Source organism: Arachis hypogaea, chromosome 16 (assembly GCF_003086295.3).
Source record: "Arachis hypogaea cultivar Tifrunner chromosome 16, arahy.Tifrunner.gnm2.J5K5, whole genome shotgun sequence".
NCBI lineage: Eukaryota > Viridiplantae > Streptophyta > Magnoliopsida > Fabales > Fabaceae > Arachis > Arachis hypogaea.
In genome coordinates this window covers 16,626,600-16,644,672 of record NC_092051.1, presented here as the reverse complement: position 1 = coordinate 16,644,672, position 18,073 = coordinate 16,626,600, and the positions used below count along the sequence as shown (strand labels likewise).

The following is an 18,073-nucleotide window of genomic DNA, read 5'->3' as shown; positions in this document are numbered from 1 at the left end:
CGGCGCGTCTGGCGGTGATTCCGGTGGCATTGGAAACTTTGCAACGAGTTGAAGGCGACGGTGGCGGCGGTGACGAACAGAAGCGGCAGGAAGGAGTTGAAAACTGAGCACAAAGTATTGCTCGGAGACAAACGGACGGCGACCTTCAGACGGAGCGTGGCGGCGCATGCGGAGGTTTCCTGCGACGGGGCTGGAGTCGTTGAACTTGCAACGACAAGACGAAGGCGTTGGTAAGGGCGGTGACGAACCAAAGCGTCTGAAAAGGAAGCAAAAGAGAGACCAAAGAACACTGCCGGAAGAGGAAAAAACAAAGCACTATGAACTAATTTTTATTGAAAAAAAAAAAGAGAACCTAAGCTCTTGATACTATGTTAGAAACAAGAGACTAAACTAAAGAAAGTGTTTTTGTGTATTATTCAGGTTGATCAAGAATACAATATACAAGTGGTATATATAGGTGCCAGAAGAATCAAAATAATAAAGGCATAGAATCCTACAATTAATACACATATATACTATATAAATATAAATGATACTAACTGATCTAAAATGATTCTAATGATTCTCTAACATGAATAATGGAGTAAACATCATCATGATGATAATCATTATTATATTCCCCAAAAGAAAGTGCCTTTTGGAGGACCCTTTCAATGGTTTGTTCTCGGTTCAGTGTTGGCTTTGGGAGACTATTCGTCTTTTTAAGAGCTTTCTGTGTCACTTTTATAGCTCTACCATCATAACCGTTCGTATTTGTCTTGCTTGGTTTTTCTTCGCACTCGTAACCATATGCTCCTATTTCCATCGCATTCATCATGTTCCTCTTTCCTGAAGTCGCTCTCGCTTTTTCTTTGTACATTAAGTAAACTGTGATCTGGGCCAAGCCCAATAGTAGCCCAACAAGATTTGGTATCTGTATTATCCACATATTAGTCTCAAAAGAGAAAAATGACCAAAAAATTTAAATAAGTACAACAATAGAAGAAATTAGCTTACTCCAATATAAAAATCTCTGACAAGGAGAGAGTAGAGTGCCCACGCGCCAGCATTTAGAAACATGAAAAGTGAGAGCAAAAACGGCATGTACTCCACGCTTTTTGTCTTGATCACCGTTTTCTATTACAGTTATATTGCTGCCGATGTTAGTTTCAGATAACAATAGTAACTCATAAAAATAACAGAATAAATAGTTAAATTTGTTAATAAAAAATATTTATTTTTTAAATTAATTTTTGAATTTTTTTAATTAAATTTGTTATTTAAATATTTTAAATTAATCACATTATTTTTTTTTTTGTCATTTTTTATTGACGGAGTTAAAATTTATTAACACGACATGTTAAGTAATACTACAATACACACCAAAGAATCCTAAATTGGTGGTTAATATAATAGGTGTATAATATTAGATCAAATCAAAATCTAATTAAGGGATATCCTGAGACATTTAAATCCCTTAATTTGAGATTGATTTGATTTAATTTCATAAATTTATCATGTTAATTGTCAATTAGATGTGTATTGTAATATCACTTAATGTATCACGTCAACAAATTTTGATGCCGTTAGCAATAAAAACATAATTAACTTAAAATATTTAAAGGACGAATTTGATTAAAAAAATTTAAGAGACTAATTTAAAAAAGAAGAGTATTATGAAAGAGCAGGTTTTGTAATTTATAGTCATCAATTATTCATCATTAATATTTTTAATGGTGTGAGATTAATTACTCACTTTTTTTTTTGCTGGCATAATTTTAATAAAATTGCTGACATTCTAAATTTTCTCTTTAAAAAATTGATAAGTTTTGGAAGACTAATTTAATAATTAACTCAAAAAAATAATTAATAGCCGAAACGGAACTCATACCATGGCTAATAGCGGGGAAGCATACATGACTGCAGTTAAACCAGAACATAACATTCCTAGAACTGTTAGTTGGATGGTTCCATCAAGACCCAAAACAGTTACTGAAATTACTGCCGCCAGAAAACCCACGTCCACTACACCCACATATTGCGCCGTTTTTACCTGTAATTGATTATTAGTAATTACTTAAACTATATCACATACACAATGTTAATAAGTTGTAATTAATTTCGACCTTGGTATGTTGGGGCGAATATAGGAGGAAGAGAAGTATGTAGACGCAATGAAAGAGGGCACCGGCACCATTGACCGCTGCCACAAGAAAACCACCGGGCTTTAGACCTCCATAGAAACTCCATAAACTTGTACACAGGAACGTTGCTATATATGGAGCTACCTTGTAATTCTCTGTAGATTTTTTCTTCACCACTTCACGAAATGTCGTTCTTTTGATTGTGAAAACATGTCAAAGTCAACAATAGAAAGTGGTTAATAAGATTTACTAATATGATATTCATAAATTAAAATGACTTCTATAAATATTAAATAATATGATTATGACATTAATTACGATCTTAATAAAAATTAAGGTATATATACTAGTACAACCCTAGTAAATAATATATTAATACGATTTCTATGTAGGATGGCATACATAGGAGAGGCAAAAACCAGAAGGGATAACACAGTTCCTGCATGCAAAGAAATTAAAAAATTTAGATTAAAAAAACAGTAAATATATTTGATGAAGAGCTTAGTGACCAAATAATAAATGGAAAAAAAAAAAGTTGAAGATTTGTATAGACTTGCCAATAATTCCAACAGCAAAGATTAAGGTGGTCATGAAGGAAGAAGAGATGTGTATGAATAAAACAATAAAGTTTAGATAAAAAGTTATGTATGTGTTAATCCTATTTGATGGTATGGTACGGTGCAAAAACTTTGAAGGCTCCAGCATATTTATATCCATCGGATATTGGAAGCAACTTGGTAATTTTTAATTTAGTGAAAGGACAAGCAACTTTTGGATAAATCTGATTCTAAACACTTTATAATCTGTCTTCACTTAAATCACCGACCTGATATTTTTTTTTCTTTTTTCCTTGAATATATATATATATCGACTGTGATTTTACGTATATAACAGGGACATGTTGCATGCTAGCTAATAATATAACTAGTTGCAAAGGATCTATTTCATATTTCCTTTGGCTCGCTTGAGCTTTCTTTCCCAAAAATCATAACGAATTTTCTTAAATATCAATTCTGTGGTGTGTTTCTTAATTGAATAACCGTACTTCTTGGCAACCAGAGAGTTAAAAGGTATATTATATTATTACACCATATATTACTTGTGCTTTATTAGTTTTATCTTATCCGTCATTTTTAATTTTAAATAATAAATTAGAACAAAAGTGTAGTGACAATTACAATTTCGCGATATAAATATTCCGATAAAATTTATTTATGTTACTGTTAGCAACTATAATTTATAGTTGGCGCGAGTTTAATATTAGCTGGTCCGTCGCCAATGAAATGTTTATGTATCTTAAAGGAGAGATGTGACAAGGTACAGTATAACAAAATAAAAATAAAAAATATTAGACAGCACGATTTTTGTTATATAAATTGGCTTTTGTCCTTAAGAAAATATAAGCTTATAATAACTTAATTTCATCCAACTATTATTATGATTTTTAGAAAAAAGAAATATTATAATTTTTAGGAGTGTAATATTCCTCATAAAGTGACCTTGGAATGATGCACGGGGAAAGAAAAAGTTGAAAAGAAAATATCATGGTGTAAAGTGCAAGGATGACTATATTTTGTTATGTATATATTGTTCTAAAGGAAAATGTTGATTAAATAGTTCTAACTTTATATATTAGAGATTTGGCGATTGATTAGGTCCAAAAGGTAGGATAATCAGCGATATTTTTGTTAACTACTTATTTAATTTAATAAAAGTACTGTGTTACAAGATTGAACGAACGTGTGGTGCTGAGTTGGTAAGTTCAATGTTCAATTGAATTTGAATTCTAAGGAAAAAGGTACAATGCAGAATAGTGGAGCGGGTAGGGGAGATCATGTATTTGATAATCCAATAATTAATTAGTTAAAAGAAACCAAAAAAATAAAATAAAATAAAAAGGGAGTATGCATCTTTCTAGTGTGATTATATATACGAAGCACGATAATTTGTGTGTAAGAGGTGACATTTTTAAAATACTATATATATGATGATCTTAAAGCAGTGATCCCGGTGAAGTTGTCAATGTTCACAAAGATATGGTCCACCCGTATATGAGTATATCTAGCTAGGGCGTGTATTCATGTTATTCGATGTTATTGATATTTCATATTTGCCTCTCTTAAAGTTTGGTATACATATCTAGATGTCTGTAATTCTGTATTTGTATCAGCAAGGAGATCGATTTAAGTCTTAAGATTATAAATTAGGTCCACTTTCTGCTTTCTGCCAACTGCGTAGTGTTCCAATTTCTTTCGTGTGTCAGTTTCTTCAATTTTAATATATCTCTTGCATTGTTGCTGATGTGCCATGGTGGGGTGCATGGAAGAAGAGTCTTACATATAAGTTATAATTTGACAGGTCAAATGTAGGATATGTTTTGGTAAGAAGAAAAATTAGATTTTATCACCAGATCGTCCTCATCTGATTTTTGGGCTCCCATTTAAATTGTGTTCTGAAATATACAGAAAAGACAAAAAAATTCGAGATAAAGAAAAAAAATGGTTTCTCTATCTTATTTGGTACAAACATAAATCATCATTTTTATTCAATTTTTTTACATTAATAAACAACTTTCAATTTTTTTTTCCACTACTACTCTTCATAAAAAAATCATCAACCGAAACAAAATTCACATATAACATCTAAATCATCAACTAAAATAAAAAAATAAAATAAAAAATCTTTTTTCTTAGAAACAAAAAAACACACGGAGAGAGAGATTTTGGAAGTTTGACATAATAGAAAGAAAAAAAAAATTTAGTTACTCACGCTATCTTTTAATTTGACAAATCAAGAATTAATTTATCGTGAATCTGAGTTTAATTTAAAGGTCTATCATTGGCTAATGAATTGCTACATAGACAAAGCGAAATTCAAATTTTCAATACTTACTCAAGCGAACAAGTGAGTTAATCACTCGACCAACTCAAATTAGTTTAATAACTATAGAAAAAAATTAAAAGTTAGTAGAAATTTCTGTCTCAAACAAATTTGTGTTCCAATTTTAGAGTGGACCAAAATTTTAGATTGTTTAATCTTTGGGCTATAATTTGTTTGTGTATCTGTTTTTGTCTTTTATTCCAAATACGTTTGTATATTTTTTACTATTGATATTAAAAATAATTAATAAAAGTGGAAGGAGATGAAAAATAAATTTTTTTTAATATTATGAAAAAGGTAAACGAATAAAATATACAGAGTAAAGTATCAATCCAATCCTGTCCATTTGTCCGAATGACAATGCAATTTTTGAATAAAAAAAGATACACTTCAACCCCTGACCTTATACTCTGTCTGCCAATGCAATTTTTCTGTCACTTTTGTCGTTAAGCTGCTGAGGTGGAAGGTTAAAGTGGTGAGGTGGATGTTAGATACTCATGTGACTTGTTAGAAAGGACAGGGGTCTATCTTTCTTGTTCCACGTGAGCACGAACGACACCGTTTTGCGGCTCCTAGAAGACGTTATTAAATAATTCTCGTCGTCTCTCTCCCTTTGTTTCATGTTTGAAACCCTAAACCTCCATGAGCAGTCGCAGAGAGTGTGGGAGTGGAAGAGATGGGGTGAACGATGAAATAGTATAATTTAATTGTGATTCAGGTTACAACTTCGGTTGGGGGAGCAAACTGTGAAAGTGAATTTCATCCCCTTGTGCCACTAGAGTCCCTCCTTTTGAAACTGATTTAGATAGTTTCTTCTTTTGTTTTTTTGCCTTTACCTACGGTTACAAATAACATACAATTCATATATAAACAATGACAAGATTATAAACACAACTTTAAGAGATATAACTATGAATCTACTTACCATTAGATTCATGTTAGTTATTGCATAATTGACATTCTGATTATTTTCTGTGTACTCTAAATCTATATAAATTATTGTTCAGATATGATCAATTAAATACATGTGCATTTTATTTATAAACAATTAAATCCTTCATGAAAACATAATATGACACTTAAAACCCGAATAATCAAACCCTAAAGTGATTGTGGTGTTAATAGAGTCCACTGATACAACACTCTCCTTGATAGCTCTTCTTTTCTTCTTGGCCATATAATTTCACTTATAAAATCTTTAAAGATTTGGAGCAAGTCTTGTAGTAATGGCCTTTTTTGTCACACTTATTACAAGTTACTTTAAATATTTTTCTGATATTGTTAGAATGCATCTTTCCCTCAAGAGTTTTCTTTCTAACTCCATCATCAATTACTTCTAGTAGATCTATAGGATAATCAAAATATGTATACAATTTATCCACACTCCTATCATCATCATTCACCCTATTTCTTCCACTCCTATGCTCTTTGCTACTGCTCATAGAGATTTAGGGTTTTAAACATGAAGCAAAGGGAGAGACGAGGACGAGAATCATCTAATAACGTCTTTTAGAGACAGCAAAACAGTATCGTTGTGCTCACATGAAACGGAATAAATAGATTTTTGTCCTTTCTAACAAGCTATGTGTGCATCTAAATTCTAACATTCACCTCACCACGTGAACCTCACCTCAGCAGCTTAACAAGCATATCAGCAAGTTCCGTTACTCCTTGACGACGAAAGTGACAGAAAGACTGCGTTGGTAGATAAAACACAAAATCAAGAACGAAGAGTGAATCATTTTTTTAGTTAAAGATCTCATTGTCATTAGGACAAATGAACAGAAATCGCACCCGTACTTTACTCAAAATATACATAAAATTGGCACAAATATTATTTTTACGTGTATATATCTATTTGCAAACTAGTCCCCCAATTCGCTCTCATGGTCCCCCAATTTGTCAAGTGGAGGACGCATACCAGAGCTACCTATATATTGTTTTTGGTAAACAGAGCTACATATATTGGGTATAGAGTTTTTATCTTAACAATAAAAAAATAAAGGAGAACGGGTTTGGCCCATAAGGCCCAGATCCGCATGAAAGGGAAGCAAATGAAAAACCCTAGTTTTGGCTTGATGGTGTTTTATAGCGAGCAGGCGCAGCGTCGGAGAAGCTCTTGGTTCCAACACACAAAACACAGCCAAAGCTGCAATGGTACCCTTCGCTCTCATCTTCCCCTTCTTCCATCTCTTATTGTTGTTATGCTGTAACCGCTGACCGTTCTGCATTTCCAATTTTGAATACGCAGGGGATCGATATTAAGGCTGGCGGCAAGAGCAAAAAGACCAAAAGGACCGCACCCAAGTCCAATGATATCTACCTCAAGCTCCTCGTCAAGGTTCTTCTCATTATTATTCTCAAACTCCCGATTCCTTTCTTTCTTCTTTTCTGTATAATATTCACGACGATGATGAAAATGTGATCCCAGCTCATTACGAGGCCTTCACTATTATCAAGGCCTGGGAATAGATTTCTCCACATTTCTCTGAGCCTCAACACACACTTCACTAACACGTTATAATTTATGCTTTTTAGTAATACTTTTGTGCTTGTAATTTGCAAGGTTCCCAATGATGCTGCTATTCTTTACCATGCTAATGCTGAATAACATTTGATTATTCCTTTCATTATACTGAGGGAACTCCTTTAACTATAAATTGTGCAAATTTTGATCTGTTTTAGAGATTTATTTATTTATTTATGTATTTGGACGGTTCTGATTTGGTGTGACATGATCAGCTTTACCGCTTCCTAGTGAGGAGGACCGGCAGCAATTTCAATGCCGTGATACTGAAGCGCTTGTTCATGAGCAAGGTTAACAAGCCTCCGCTTTCTTTGTCACGCTTGATTAAGTTCATGAAGGGCAAGGTTTGTTTTTCCCTCTCTTATATTTCTCAGTGGTAAGATAGGAATTCTTTCAAGTTTTGAGTACTTATACTCTCCACTGGATGTTTGTTTTTTTTATGCAGGAAGGTAAAATTGCCGTTGTAGTGGGAACTGTAACCGATGATATCAGAGTGTATGAAGTTCCTGCATTGAAGGTTACTGCACTCAGGTTTACAGAGACTGCACGTGCTAGAATAGAGAAGGCTGGTGGTGAATGCTTGACATTTGATCAGCTTGCACTTAGGGCTCCTCTCGGACAGAACACGGTATGTGTAGATTAGATATATAATCCAATTACTAGTTTCAAATGATGTCTATGACTATGATATATAAACTTATCGATGGATATTTGACCTGGACTGGTTCAAAATAATGGTACTATGCATTATGATAGGATGAGTTTGGAAATATTTAAGTGATCAGTTTTTAGATAGTTAATTTGGTTTATATATTGTTGTATGAATGCAGGTCCTTCTTAGAGGCCCAAAGAACTCCAGGGAAGCTGTGAAACACTTTGGTCCTGCTCCTGGTGTTCCTCACAGCCATACCAAGCCTTATGTACGATCTAAGGGAAGGAAGTTTGAGAGGGCTAGAGGAAGGAGGAACAGCAAAGGATTTAGGGTTTAAGTTGTATTATTTCCGTATTTTTCTTAAGTTTTTAGTTTTGAAATTTAACCCATTCTCCCATATCCTAGTGCTGAAGACAGTTTTCTTATGTTATGTTTTGGTAAAAAATATTTGGTATGGAGAATGGAGGTTGTGCTGCTTTTCTCCTGTTATACTTTGAAGTCTACTATAAGTGCTATAATTTTTGTTGTCGTATATTATATTATTATGAAGTTTTTGTTCTCCTTCCTTTTGTTATCTTAGTCTACTGAATCGGTAGCCTTTTCAGCGGTATGAACTTGAATTGGGATTGTGCACTTAACTCTATAGTGCAGGCACATTTTGTTAAAGCTAGATTCTTATCCCTAATATTATTTGATCCTGATGTAGATCACAATCGATCTACTAAGCCATCTAATGAGTGTTGAACTACCAGTCTCTTATTCAAGCCATCTGAAATGGGTGATGAGCAAATTTCTCTCTAATTTCACCCCCATCGTTTACAATTGTCTTGTGCAATATTCTTATGTTTTCAAGGTTGAATTCTAACCTATATTTATTTTCCGAAATACGGTCGTATTTGTCATAATTTAAGATACTTCTGAATTGTAGTATAATTAAATACTAAGAAAACAACCTAATGTAATCAAATAAATATAAATTTGGCTTATAGATACCGAAATCAAATAAATATAAATTTAGCTTATTGATATCGAAGTAGAACTGATTTGATCTTGCAATTAAAAGAAAATGACATAACATCACGGTTTCAATATTTTTAATTACAGGAGAAAACTAGACCAAATAAGAAAAACGAAAATACAAATGGAAGCAAAACCCAGTGGCAATGGGATTAGTTGTAATCAAGATATAACTGTGATGATAACATAATTAATATCAGAACTTGTTAATGAAGTCATAAATGTGATTGGTTACGTCCACAGCAGCTTCTTGGTTGTTGAAGTGAGCTACCCCTTGTTGCACAACCACATCTTGTAAATCTGGCACATCCCTCTTGAAAGCACCGCTCTCTATGTACTGTTTAATCGAAGGGGAAGTGTATACCATATCCAATTCACCTGTGATGAACTTCACCGGCACTTTGATTTGGACCCCAGTCCATGCCGCTGTCAGCTCCCAATTCCTGTAAATATCAATCAGCACTCACAAATGCTGAGTATAAATAATTACAACGAGTAAAGGGAACTCACAAGTTCATGTTTCTATAGTAGTTAAGAGGTCCAGTGAAGCCAGTTTTCTCAAACTTAGAAGCAAAATAAGCCAAATCTTCTTGAGTTAACCAATTAGGTAAAGGAATTTCAGTAGTACTGGGGGGATTTGAAGGCATTCCTTGTTTTGGCAGAATTGGTGGTCCAGTTGCACGATTGCAAAACATCTTCTTGATCACATGTTCTGGCTTAGCTTTTCCAAACTCCGCTTCGGCCTTCCCTGGCTCCTGCCACACCCAATTCAACGTGTCAAAGTCTCTAATTGTAATAAATGAAGTTGAAGAGGGTTGTTGAGAAGTTGAGAAAACATTATTATTAGCCTTGTTGCATAGAATAAATGGAAAAAAAGCGCATTAATTAATTGTATGACACACATATACTTGAAAGTGTGCAGATTTTGTATCACAGAGTTGTCGTTGTCATAAGAAAAGAAAACCTGGAATCTGCAGATGTAGTAGTCATCTCCATACAAGGCACGCATGGCGTCTACGGGCTTCACGTTTGGGTTTCTGGGCAAGAAAGGAACACTGAGACAAACGTATGCTTTCACTCTGTCAGGGCGGAACATTGAGAGGTACCAGCCGATTATGGCACCCCAGTCATGAGCCACCAGGAACACTTGATCCACGCCCAACGAGTCCATGAGTGCAACAATATCTCCCACTATGTGGAAGCAAGTGTAGCTGCTCACTGAAGAAGGAGCATCGGTGTCTCCGTAGCCGCGGAGATCCGGGGCCACGCAGCGGTAACCCTTGGAGGATAGAGACAGAATCTGGTGGCGCCACGTGTACCAGAGCTCCGGGAAGCCGTGGAGGAAGAGCACCACGGGGCCTTCTCCTTTCTCTGCAACATGCATCTTGATGCCGTTTACTTCCACTGTTTTGTGCTCTATGGTTTCCATGTTTGTGATGTGAGAAGAAGGGTTGGGTGCTGTGTGTATGAATGAATGAAATGAATTTGAAGTAGGGATAGAAATACTGAAATAGGAAAGGCATACACCTGTTTCGCACACATTTCCACTCCTCCTTAAATAGATCTCTTGATTTATAATTGTTTCGCGTTATAAATATTCTACATCTATACTATAAAACAAAAAAGTTTAGGAGATAACGAAAAATTAGTTTAGAATAGTTAAAAATGATTTATATATATATATATATTAATTATTATTTTTTTTTGGTGACTAAATTTGGAAAGATATATGACTCAAACCCGCGACCTCTTAATTGAGTATGAGGAGTCTATGCCATTTGAATTATAACTCATTGGCATATGTTAATTATTATTAAAATAATTAAATAATACTAGATATAATAATTATTAAATTATAAATATTATATGTATAAAATTATAAATATTAAATTAAATAAAATAATTTAAGCTATTATTTCTTTTTTATTGACAATAAAATTAGAGTTAGAATATTAGAATATATATATATATATATTAAATAATACTAATTATATAACATTATATATTATTATTAAAAATTTTAGCCACAATTATTCATAGAGTAGTGCCATCATTGTTCATGCCGGACTATTTTATTCAAATTTCCTCCAAAATTTTAGCCAATTATTAAAAAAATAAAAAATTTAAATATAGTTGTTTTGGTATAAAATTAATATTTAAAATTTATTAAATAATTTAATCAATTTGATTAAATTATTATCAAACGATTTTTAATTATCAACTTTATATAAAATAAACTACATACGCATCTTTATTATTAAAAAGTCTGACTCAAAAAAATAAAATGAACACAACAGATCAATTTAAATTCACACTTATATACAATTATTTTTATTGTCTTCATATAAAATTTATAATTAAAAATTATTATATAATAATTTAATCAAATTTATTAAATTATTTAATAATTTTTAAATATCAACGTTATATAAAATTAACTTGATGAAAGTTTCCACCTAATTTGAATTTATGAGTCTGACTCCGGAGCAGGAAGGTTTCATCAGTTGTTGGGGAGCTGAAGCGGTGGGAGTTGGAGGAGTAATGGTAACTTCAGTATATATGCAAATCAAAAGCATTTGACATCAAACATATTTAATGATCTAAAGTTAATAAAAAAATAGATTTTATTTTAATTAACAGAAAACGTAATAGGTTTTACTTAATAAAAAATATTTATGGATAAATGTATTTTTAAAATCCATACGCTAACAAGATGCATAATACAAAGACGTATTAATTTTAAATTTTTATGAAATACGCGACATTATATATATTTTAAATAAATTATAATAATATAAATATTAAAATATAAATTATTTTTAAAAATATTTTTAATATCTTTTTTATTTATATAAAATAGTTTAATATATTTTTATTTTAATAAATAATAATATATACTATTTTTAAATTTATTTTAAAAATATAAATTTAAAAAATTAAATATGTTGACATACAATAATATTTGAATACATCCAAGTATGTTTAGAGAGATATTTTTAATTTTTTATCAGATGACTGTAAAATAAAAATCGTATTACAAATATGCGCAAAACAAGTCTATTTAATTTTAAATATTCTAAATTAAAATGATTGTGGGGGTATAATTTAAAGAAAAAAAAATGTTATTTCAACAACTAAAAGTAGCTTGACACTTAACAATTGATAACTGAGTTAAGTTTTCTAGTATTTAACAACAAAGGGTAAATTGAATAATTTATCTGCCAGTTACTAATTGTTAAAATAATATTTTCCTAATTTAAACTATATTTAGAAAGAGAAATGTTATATATATCATTTTTGTAAACACTTTTTACTTTTAGTAATAAAAGATATCGATAAAAAATGAAAAAAAGAGAATCTTCTATACGTTAAAGAATAATAAAAAAATATGTACAAAAAAAAAAAGAATAATAAAAAAATTTAGTACAATTTTTCTCTCTCTTACCTACTAGTGTCGGGTCGGTGCTGAAATGAATTGACGAAATCACCTCAATTAGTCTTCAATTTCTTTTATGATATGTTCAAGAATCAAGATTTCAATTAATAAGGAAGGACCATTAGCTACTTTCTGTTATGGCATGTGATACAGAAGGACAATATATGTATCCGCCTACCAACCCGATAAGCTATCTTGACTTAGGGTCTGGTCTGTTCTGTTGTGGTCCCCTTCCAACAACAAAACATGGAAAATTTGTCACATTTAGAGCCCATCCAGGTACTAGGAAGAAGATATTCGCAACAGCCTCAACAGTAATCTCTTTAAATCTCTAATTTCTAATTAACTACCAATTTGGTTAAGTTAATCTTAATTTATATCTCTAATGAATTTAAATTCTAATGGCCATTTGGATTTTAGGATGTAGACATCATTGGAGTTGGGTGTCGTTATGTAGGTGGCGTTTTATGTGATGATGATGACAAACTTTTTCCCTTGGTATTACGTGGCAGACTTTGTTTGAGATATCAAGGAGAGAACAAGGCGGCAAAAACGCATAGTATAAACCGAAAACAGAGAATGAAGAAGAGATGCAATGAATTATTGTTACGACAAGTTTAGCTTATTATAAAAATGAAAAAAAAGGAGGTTTGCTCTAAGACTTGCATGGAGTACAAGTGAAACAAAAAGAGCAGTGAGCAGTGAGCTCTAACTTATTTGAAACAGAAGGAACGTAACGCCAAGTAGACATAGGCTCATAGCAAGGCTTTCATTTGATGATGATATTATTAGAACTTAGTAATGAAGGTGTAAATGTGATTAGTGACATCCTCTGCTGCCTCTTGATTGTTGAAGTGAGCTACACCTTCTTGAATAATGACTTCCTCCAAATTCGGCACCTCTTCCTTGAAAAGCCCACTCTCGATATAATCTTTCATCCCTAGCGACGTGTACACCATGTCCATATCACCTGTTATGAATTTCACCGGCACTTTGATCTTCGCTCCACTCCATGGTGCCGTCAACTCCCAGTTCCTGCACATTCACAAATTAATTAACTACAATTATTAATCAATTAATTCACACACACACACACACACTCACAAGTTCAAATTTCTGTAGTAGTTCAAGCCACCGGTGAAGCCAGTTTTCTCGAATTTGGAGACAAAATAATCGAGATCGTCCTGAGTGAGCCAAGAAGGCAAGGTCTCAGGGGTAGATTCATTGACTCCATTTCCAAACTGTCCCTTGGGAAGGATGGGAGGCCCAGTCTTGCGGGTTGTGAGGATATTCTTCATGGCATTGAGTGTTCCAACTTGAGCTATCTGACCTTCGATTTCTCCCGGTTCCTGAAACCTGCAAATGTAGTAGTCATCACCATACAAGAAACGCATCCCATCAACGGTTTTTATGGTAGGGTGTCTTCGCAGGAGAGGCACGCTGAGGCATACATATGCTTTGATTCTCTCCGGGCGGAACATGCAGAGGAACCAACCAATCATGGCGCCCCAATCATGAGCCACCAGGAACACTTGATCCACTCCAAGTGAGTCGATGAGGGCAACAATGTCTCCCACTATGTGGAAGCAAGTGTAGCTGCTCACCGACTCTGGAACATCGGTGTCCCCGTAGCCACGGAGATCTGGCGCCACGCAGCGGTATCCCTTGGAGGAGAGAGCCAGAATCTGGTGGCGCCAAGTGTACCATAGCTCGGGGAAGCCGTGGAGGAAGAGCAGCACTGGGCCTTCTCCTTTCTCTGCAACGTGCATGTTGATGCCATTCACTGGCACCGTTCTGTGCTGTATGGTTTCCATGTTTGTTTTGTTTTGTGTATGGATGGGATGAAGAATGAATGAATTTAAATGGAGAGAAAGAGAGTTGGTTCGGCAATGGGTAGTGGCTCCTACGATGGAAATGGGACACTACATTCTTTATCCAGCTTATTTATTTATTTTCAGAATTTGGAATATTCATATCTCGTTCAATGGAGAGTGTCGTCCGTCCTTGCTGCGGTCATATGCAACACAGAATATCATTGTACGGCATCTCTTCAGTGGAGGTGTTTACTGGTGTTATAATGGATCGAAGCCGGCCATCAACTCTTATTTATTTCCTTTTCATTCTTTAAATAGAGCATTGTATTTGTTCTTGTACTAGGAGTGTATTTTGAATATTAAAAATAAAAATAATATAATTCGAAAATTTGAATATTTCTTTTATAAGTGACTTACCATATGAGATACCGTTGTTTCAAATGATTTATTACCTTATAATTTATAAATAATCATAATGAGAGAAATTACAATCGAATTATAATGAATCAATATTATATTGTGACTTATATAGCATTTCTATTCTGTAATTTGTTAATTAGCTTATGCCTTGTATAATGATATACACCATTTAACTTTTATGTAAAGGAACTTGTAGTTTGGAATCTTCGAAAGGTGAATCAATAAAAGGGTGCTCCTCAATGGAAGCAGATTAGTGGAGGGAAATAATATTATATATTGTAAGTGGGTTGCAGATCACTACCAGCTATTTAATGCAGTACGAAAAGAGGTGCTTCATTAGTCATTACACCAAACTGAACCAACATATTAAACACAACGTAAAAAATATGTAGGAATGGAAACAAGACATGACAGACTGAGCTTTACTTTTAAGAAACTAAGATCTGCAATGTTGCTAATAAGCTCGAGCCATATTATAGATATATTGGTTTCTTGTAAGCTCTTCTCACATTGAATATTGCTTTAAAATCCATTATGAATTAACAAGCTCAGAGTTGATGTGATTCTTAACAAATATGCTTCCCGTATCTGATTTGTCGGTGTTCCAAAAAATTCAGACGGTGATGTTTGTTTATTACCAATCATGACTAATTGTGATGGTAATTGAAGATTAAAAAACAATGGCTGTTAACATCAAGAGAAACTGAGGAAATATTATGTATATCTATTTGTGTTGTTACTGTTTCCCTCGTTTTTTTTGGTCGATTTCGATAGGTAGTGTCAAAACGAGCTTGTATCAAAATCTTAAGTATTGGGGAGCAGATACAATTTTTCTGAAAAAGAGTGAGTTCGATCCAGAAATTACTTAATTGGTGTCAAAATAATTTATGTCGATATTGCTAGTGGTAAATTTATGATAAATGATGACGCAAAGCTAACGAATAGATAATAAAATAGAATAGACAATAAAAGTGTAAAGTATCGATTAAAATAAAGCAGTAACATAATATAAAGAAAATAAACAACAATAAATAAAATAAACAAAACAAAGCGAATTAAAGGTTGACTTCTAACACTCACATGCACTTGCACTCCATATTCTTCCGTTGCGTCGCAGAAACTGAAAATTTTATGAGTTTACGTGATGCTCTAGTAGTCTAGTGTTTTGGATTGAAGCCCCGAACTCTTCTAAGTTTCTACTATTTATAGACTATAACATTGACTGATCATGTATCATGTTGTTCATGATCCTATTTTCTCCTTTTCCTCAGCCACGACCTTACCTTGACCATATGAAGAATTTTTGTCCCCAAGTTTTGACACCCACGTCTCCTTTGATTTTCAAGTCCTAACTTGCTCCTTAAATTTCGCTCCCATGTTCTCTTCTTCAGCTTTGAAGGTCGAATAGTAAGTCTTGATGTCCAAGAAAGGTCACTAACTACCCTTCGACTTCGACATTCTTTGTCTCATCTTTCGTCGACTTCGACTTGCCCATTTCTGCTTCTGCAGTCAAAATACCACTTTTATGGTCGAAACTACTAAAAGTTGAAAATATCCATTTTTTTTACCAATAGTTACATACCATTTTGAGTTAGCTATTAATAGCAAAATGTACAACTACTTTCATAACTACAGTCTAATTCTCAACTACTAACTACTAACTAAAAGCTAACAACAATAATACTCTAATATCCCTTCTCAAAATCAAGTGGGAGCTAAGGAGACCATTTTGAGTTTGGACACTAGATTTCGACAGTGAGTAGGATGATGAGATTTGGTAAAATATCATCTATTTGATCCATATCCCATATAATAGACGAATAACACCAATGAAGAGACGTTGTCGTACAAAGTGACAATCATTCTCAATGTGTTTGGTGCGCTCATGGCATACATTATTATGGACAATCTAAATGACACTTCTATTATCACAACAGATATCAGTGGGAGAAGTTTGAGGGACCCCCAAATCTTCAAGAAGCCAACAAATCACAACTACTTCAGCAGAAGTGTCAGCCAGAACATGGTATTCTGCTTCGGTGCTTGATTGAGCGGTAAAAGTTTGTTTCTTGGCATGCCAGGAGATAAGAAAATCACCAAGAAACAAACAATAGCGATTAGTAGAACGTCGATCAGTGAGATCACCAACCCAATCAGCATCAGAATATGCATGAAGAGTCAAAAAAGACTGAGTTGAAAAATGAAGATCCTGAAACATAGTACCCATGATGTAGCGAAAGATTCGTAGAACAATAGCATAATGAGTAGTGCGAGGTGCTGATAAGAACTGACTAACAATATGAACAGGATAGGCAACATCAAGTCGAGTAACAGTCAGGTAAACAAGACCACCAACTTATTGTCGATAAAGAGTGGGAGTATCCAAAGAATTGCCATCCATAGGAGTGAGACAAACATTAGGATCAAGTGGAGTAGAATTCGTACGACTATCAGTAAGTCCTGCCCTAAAGATCAGATGCATACTTTGCTTGAGAAAGACAAATGCCATCATTTGACGAGATGACTTTAAGACCAAGAAAATAACTAAGAGATCCAAGATCTTTTATCTCAAAGTGGTGGTGGAGGCTGGCCTTAAGATCAATTATGCCATCAAAATCATAAAGACTGCAAGAGAAATCGAGATTGGAGATAGTGTTGCTAAACTTTTCAAACCATTCTCGAGGTGCTTGCTTAAGACCATAAAGTGACTTACGAGGAAGACAAACTTTGTTAGGAGAGCAAGAATATCCTAAAGGAGGTTTCATGTAGACTTTCTTTTTCAAATCACCATTAAGAAAAGTAATTTTCACATCCATCTGACTGAAAGATCATTTGCGGACTGCAGCAATAGCAAGAAGAGGTCGAACATATGTAAGGCGAGCAACAAAAGCAAAAGTCTCTTCATACTCAATACCATACTCTTGGGTACATCCTTGAGCAACTAATCGAGCTTTATACCTATCAGTAGAGCCATTAGAGCGAGTGTTAATCTTGTAAACTCATCTGCTTCTTGTAGCTTCCTGATTAGAAGGAGGATCAACCAAATTCTAAGTGTGTACTTTGTCTAATGCCTGAATTTCTTCCTGCATTGCTTGCTGCCAATTTGAATTTATAGAGGCTTCTTTGTATGACATGGGTTCATGATGGTGAATGATAGTAGCAAAACAATGATAATCAAGAAGATGCGGTGGTGGATTTCTTACC

The 18,073-nt window shown here is 33.7% G+C and overlaps 5 protein-coding genes and 2 non-coding genes across 7 annotated transcripts; 3 read left to right on the top strand and 4 right to left on the bottom strand.

Moving 5' to 3' along the window:
- Positions 1–391: 391 nt before the first annotated feature.
- Positions 392–2,785, bottom strand: LOC112758096 (bidirectional sugar transporter SWEET17-like). The gene is made up of 6 exons (XM_025806674.2): positions 2,681–2,785; positions 2,526–2,562; positions 2,106–2,316; positions 1,871–2,032; positions 997–1,116; positions 392–913 (listed from the first exon to the last, which is right to left on the bottom strand). The coding sequence occupies exons 1-6, from the start codon at positions 2,712–2,714 to the stop codon at positions 545–547; spliced, it is 933 nt and encodes a 310-aa protein (XP_025662459.1). The 5' UTR covers positions 2,715–2,785; the 3' UTR covers positions 392–544.
- A 4,231-nt stretch (positions 2,786–7,016) lies between these two features.
- On the top strand, positions 7,017–8,747 carry LOC112758086 (large ribosomal subunit protein eL18). The gene is made up of 5 exons (XM_025806662.3): positions 7,017–7,160; positions 7,255–7,344; positions 7,746–7,874; positions 7,976–8,158; positions 8,361–8,747. The coding sequence occupies exons 1-5, from the start codon at positions 7,158–7,160 to the stop codon at positions 8,517–8,519; spliced, it is 564 nt and encodes a 187-aa protein (XP_025662447.1). The 5' UTR covers positions 7,017–7,157; the 3' UTR covers positions 8,520–8,747.
- On the top strand, positions 7,404–7,503 carry LOC112762065 (small nucleolar RNA snoR69Y). The gene has a single exon (XR_003182423.1). It is a non-coding gene; the product is annotated as a small nucleolar RNA snoR69Y (small nucleolar RNA).
- On the top strand, positions 7,570–7,649 carry LOC112762076 (small nucleolar RNA snoR53Y). Its single transcript, XR_003182434.1, has one exon. It is a non-coding gene; the product is annotated as a small nucleolar RNA snoR53Y (small nucleolar RNA).
- A 463-nt stretch (positions 8,748–9,210) lies between the features above and the next one.
- On the bottom strand, positions 9,211–10,778 carry LOC112758081 (epoxide hydrolase 1). The gene is made up of 3 exons (XM_025806658.3): positions 10,164–10,778; positions 9,710–9,954; positions 9,211–9,642 (listed from the first exon to the last, which is right to left on the bottom strand). The coding sequence occupies exons 1-3, from the start codon at positions 10,626–10,628 to the stop codon at positions 9,396–9,398; spliced, it is 957 nt and encodes a 318-aa protein (XP_025662443.1). The 5' UTR covers positions 10,629–10,778; the 3' UTR covers positions 9,211–9,395.
- A 2,437-nt stretch (positions 10,779–13,215) lies between these two features.
- LOC112758084 (epoxide hydrolase 2) lies at positions 13,216–14,728 on the bottom strand. Its single transcript, XM_025806661.3, has 2 exons — positions 13,740–14,728; positions 13,216–13,670 (listed from the first exon to the last, which is right to left on the bottom strand). Exons 1-2 carry the CDS (start codon positions 14,447–14,449, stop codon positions 13,424–13,426), a joined length of 957 nt encoding a protein of 318 aa, XP_025662446.1. The 5' UTR covers positions 14,450–14,728; the 3' UTR covers positions 13,216–13,423.
- A 2,050-nt stretch (positions 14,729–16,778) lies between these two features.
- LOC140180015 (secreted RxLR effector protein 161-like) lies at positions 16,779–17,685 on the bottom strand. The gene is made up of 2 exons (XM_072220398.1): positions 17,354–17,685; positions 16,779–17,160 (listed from the first exon to the last, which is right to left on the bottom strand). The coding sequence occupies exons 1-2, from the start codon at positions 17,683–17,685 to the stop codon at positions 16,779–16,781; spliced, it is 714 nt and encodes a 237-aa protein (XP_072076499.1).
- Positions 17,686–18,073: the final 388 nt, after the last annotated feature.

Coding starts and splice junctions, on each gene's coding strand:
- LOC112758096 (XM_025806674.2), bottom strand. CDS start 2,714: ATGACCACCTTAATCTTTGCTGTTGGAATTATTG. Junction 2,563..2,680: donor CTTTGCTGTTGGAATTATTG/GCAAGTCTATAC, acceptor CTTTGCATGCAG/GAACTGTGTTATCCCTTCTG. Junction 2,033..2,105: donor ATTCGCCCCAACATACCAAG/GTCGAAATTAAT, acceptor AATCAATTACAG/GTAAAAACGGCGCAATATGT.
- LOC112758086 (XM_025806662.3), top strand. Junction 7,345..7,745: donor ACCTCAAGCTCCTCGTCAAG/GTTCTTCTCATT, acceptor TGACATGATCAG/CTTTACCGCTTCCTAGTGAG. Junction 8,159..8,360: donor CTCCTCTCGGACAGAACACG/GTATGTGTAGAT, acceptor GTATGAATGCAG/GTCCTTCTTAGAGGCCCAAA.
- LOC112758081 (XM_025806658.3), bottom strand. CDS start 10,628: ATGGAAACCATAGAGCACAAAACAGTGGAAGTAAACGGCATCAAGATG. Junction 9,955..10,163: donor ACTACATCTGCAGATTCCAG/GTTTTCTTTTCT, acceptor TGGGTGTGGCAG/GAGCCAGGGAAGGCCGAAGC. Junction 9,643..9,709: donor TACTATAGAAACATGAACTT/GTGAGTTCCCTT, acceptor TGATATTTACAG/GAATTGGGAGCTGACAGCGG.
- LOC112758084 (XM_025806661.3), bottom strand. CDS start 14,449: ATGGAAACCATACAGCACAGAACGGTGCCAGTGAATGGCATCAACATG. Junction 13,671..13,739: donor TACTACAGAAATTTGAACTT/GTGAGTGTGTGT, acceptor GTGAATGTGCAG/GAACTGGGAGTTGACGGCAC.
- LOC140180015 (XM_072220398.1), bottom strand. CDS start 17,685: ATGGATGTGAAAATTACTTTTCTTAATGGTGATTTGAAAAAGAAAGTC. Junction 17,161..17,353: donor ATTTGTCTTTCTCAAGCAAA/GTATGCATCTGA, acceptor TCATATTGTTAG/TCAGTTCTTATCAGCACCTC.